This window comes from Limulus polyphemus, unplaced genomic scaffold, assembly GCF_000517525.1.
Source record: "Limulus polyphemus unplaced genomic scaffold, Limulus_polyphemus-2.1.2 Scaffold2750, whole genome shotgun sequence".
Taxonomy (NCBI): Eukaryota; Metazoa; Arthropoda; class Merostomata; order Xiphosura; family Limulidae; genus Limulus; species Limulus polyphemus.
The window spans coordinates 117,883-121,643 of NW_013668360.1; the positions used below are offsets into that span (position 1 = coordinate 117,883).

At 30.7% G+C, this 3,761-nt stretch overlaps 1 protein-coding gene across 1 annotated transcript in view; it reads right to left on the reverse strand.

The window, feature by feature from the left end:
- Window positions 1-3,499, reverse strand: part of LOC106467811 (spondin-2-like) — a 9,040-nt gene extending 5,541 nt beyond the window's left edge. Inside the window, exons 1-2 of the mRNA XM_022396007.1 lie at window positions 3,119-3,499; window positions 956-1,170 (exon numbers count right to left, since the gene is read on the reverse strand). Of these exons, the coding sequence (XP_022251715.1) occupies window positions 956-1,170; window positions 3,119-3,335 (432 nt within the window). The 5' untranslated portion in view covers window positions 3,336-3,499. The remainder of the gene's footprint in view (window positions 1-955; window positions 1,171-3,118) is intronic.
- Between the last annotated feature and the right edge of the window lie 262 nt (window positions 3,500-3,761).

Sequence of the window (3,761 nt, forward strand, 5' to 3'; positions counted from 1 at the left end):
TTTTGTAGTAAATAATAATTATGGGTTTTGAGATAAGCCTTATGATGTCAAGTAAATATTTTTGTAGTAATCAACTGAAGAAGGTGCCGGTGGGGTAAAAATCAAGCGACCAAAGCAATATGCTAGAATTTATAAAATATATATTTTCAAATCAGTCAGTTTACTTGTCTCGTTTTTTCTCTTTCTTTTTAAAAAGTAAAGAGTGATTGAAGATAACTTTATTCTCGTATCTATTATTATGGTTCAGAATAATTTTTATAATTAATCCATTGTTACAAGTCCAACACTTTGTTTAGATTGATTCATAAGTGTTGTTCTTTTCCAGTTTCCTGTGTTTATCAAGTGTGTAACATGAAAAAATGCGTGTGTTAATGGTAAAATTTTTACATAAAATACTTTAAAAATGTGGATAAATATACATATAAGAAGTGCAATAAATTATTATCGTGTTGTGTTATCTTATGTGTTTAAAAAAAAAGAGTTCGCTAATGACATTTTAATATTGAAACTAAATATGACTGTACATTTTTACTATGTCTATAAGTTACAGAAACAGAGCCGTTAACAACCTTGCATTATATAAGTTTATATATGTCTTTAAGCCTATTCTTAAAATTATAAACTATGCTGCTGCATATATCATTGCAAAAGAAGCCTTAGACAGGACTCAAATATCTTTTTCTAGGCATTTCACCAGTTGCAACATGGGAAAAAACGAGAAAATATCATGGCAGGTGCAATAACCTAAATGTACTTTACATAAAGAAGGTTTGTTCAGTTTCTTTTTATATCATTAATAGTTTCTTAATCAAAAGATAGAAAGTTACCCACCTTTTGTTAGTTTCTTTTTATATCATTAATAGTTTCTTAATCAAAAGATAGAAAGTTACCCACCTTTTGTTTCATTATCCACAAAATTTTAACCAACATTTCATTTGCTATAAAAATAAACTACCTTAGTATGATTGCCGTCAAGAAATACATTCACTTCTGTTTCTCCAACTCCCGTTGATATTGCTGGTGCGGAAAAGACATCTAAAACCCCTTCTTTTCCTTGGGAATGACCGTCAATCAGATCATCTGACGTGCCGGTCTCAACAAACATCTTCAATCCGTCAGATGCCACGCCCCCTAGCGTCCACAGACTGAAATAATCGTTGTGCGCGCACCCTTGGAAGATATGATAACTTTATATTTTAAAATATCTTCATTCGCAAAGTTTATAGGCAGCATATGAACCCTACCTCTCTGTAATACAACGTTTTAATACAAAAGTGATTTTACATTTATTTCATATTGGTTACATTTTTTATAATTTTTGTTTTATAAAGGAATATAATATTAAGTATGTAAACTGAGGAGTTATTAAATTAAGTACATTTTAAATTAAGCTTTCTACCTTATAACGCTATGTTACCAACACACTGATCTCTGTATTTAGATTGGCTGCTACGTACCATTGCTTGAAGAAAAAATGCCGCCATCTTGCTGCCCCCATAAAACAAAAACTGTAGAATGGTGCATCATACGTTGTGTGTGTTTTTTATTGTTATTTTTATTGTTGTCGAATTTTAGCATTCGTTGTGTGTACGAAGATTGTAGTTTTATTTTGTATGGAAGCAATTTTAATTCTATCTTGTCTACACATAAATGAACTGAAAGACCGTTCGTTACCGTGATAAACAATTTAGCGTTTACAAATGAACCATTATATGTTTTTGTGTTTTTATTTTTAACTTAAATGTGTAAGTGCAGCTTGTATATGAAATGTGATAGTAATACATAATAATTCAGCAACCTTACACATCAAATTTTACAAGTTTATTGAATAAAGTTAAGATCTGTGATATATCTACATCTAAATGATAAATACGCTTTTTTTTTTTACGAAGTAATAAAATAGGCCTTAAATAATATAAATGTTCATTTTGTAAAAGAAAGAAAACACTGTATTACAGTACTTGCTTTGGGGTTGTAGCAGGGTACACAATTGTTTTGAATTATGGGTCCACAAGAATTATGTAAAAATTTACTTACTTCAACTTAATAAAAAAGTGATTTTTTTCCATTATAATATTTGAAAAAATCTATGCCTATAAATGAAAATTTAAATACACTTTTTATGATACAAATTTGTAATACAAAACAAAAATGTTTTACAAATTGTTAACGATTTGAAATACTGAATAATGATGCATTGGGGGAATTAGTGAAAGCACACTTATAAAAGAAAAGCTACTGGTGCTAAAAACAAATCAGCTTCGACAACTCTCTCCTTATCGTTTGTCCTGTTAATTTCTCATTGAACTGTTTAACTAGATAGTGAAGTCTTATCATTGAACTGTTTACCTAGATAGTGAAGTCTTATCATTGAACTGTTTAACTAGATAGTGAAGTCTTATCATTGAACTGTTTAACTAGATAGTGAAGTCTTATCTTTGAACTGTTTACCTAGATAGTGAAGTCTTATCTTTGAACTGTTTACCTAGATAGTGAAGTCTTATCATTGAACTGTTTACCTAGATAGTGAAGTCTTATCTTAGGAAATAAATGAGAAACAATTTTCACCAGAAGATGTGAATGATTATTGATAATATTTGTATTGAACATGTGATCAATAAGTTTTGAAAACAAATTCACACGTGAGAGATTGTAGAAAAAAAACGTGTTACAAACATATGTATAGATCATTGTACAGCACTTCACTGGTCAGGTTTAGGCATACCAGAAGGTAACAAACTGAGAAAGCTCATTGTTAACAGACACGATTAAGATAAAAAAATACAAGAAAATATATGAATTTATGACACCCTAAGCAATATTGGTGTGTGTGTTAAAAAAGAAGTGGCTAATATGGAACTTAAAGCAAGACATATAATGTCAATACTGAGACCAAGACTAAGGTCTCGAGATATTGTCAAGACTTCCAATCATTTGTTTACAGCAATTATATGGAAAAAGTTTAAAGCAGAGCGAATTTGCAGATACAATAACAGTTTAGTCAAACAAACACAAATTTCATTTACCACTAATATCAGTTCTACAAACTGTATGTCTTGTTTATTTACATATATCATAAGAGGCTATCATACTAGTCTGCTACTAAACCACTACTCACCAATAACTTTAGACCATTGAGCGTGTGGTCTCCAGTGAGGATACTGTTTGGGGAAACTTTTTACAGACCAAAACGTTTGCATTGTGACTCTGTATAAAGCTAGTTCGTCTCGCGAGCACCAGGTAGAGCTAGACGAAGTCCCTGCTAGTACAGTTACAACTAACAATGTTATATAATAGATTAGACCCTGAAACTGTTTCAAGGATATAAAACACATTTTTTAAAGTTTTAGTCGTTTTTGCAAAACTCGATATCTTTCTCAACAAATTCTCAAAGTTCGACCTTTAAGAAGCTATAACAGTTTTACCCAACTCTAACGTTATAGAAACCCTTATGAAATTGTGGTAAAGTGCTTACTAAGTTAAAGAAGTGCCATAAGTCTGTGATTTTAAATTGCAAGTGCTTTATATTTTACTCACATTTATACAAACCGCGTCAAAGAACAATCCTGCCATCCTATTGGGTAAAAGAAGTAGCGGCAAGAGTCACGTGATAAGATTTCTGCTACCTGATACTCGTTCAGGCACGAGTCCAATCTGATAAAATGCTTTTTCAAGAGGGATCTGCTAGTGTTATTATTAGCACGTTTGAATATTTCTATATTAATTTAAACTAAGTTTAATGTGAAATGCAAATTAACAAA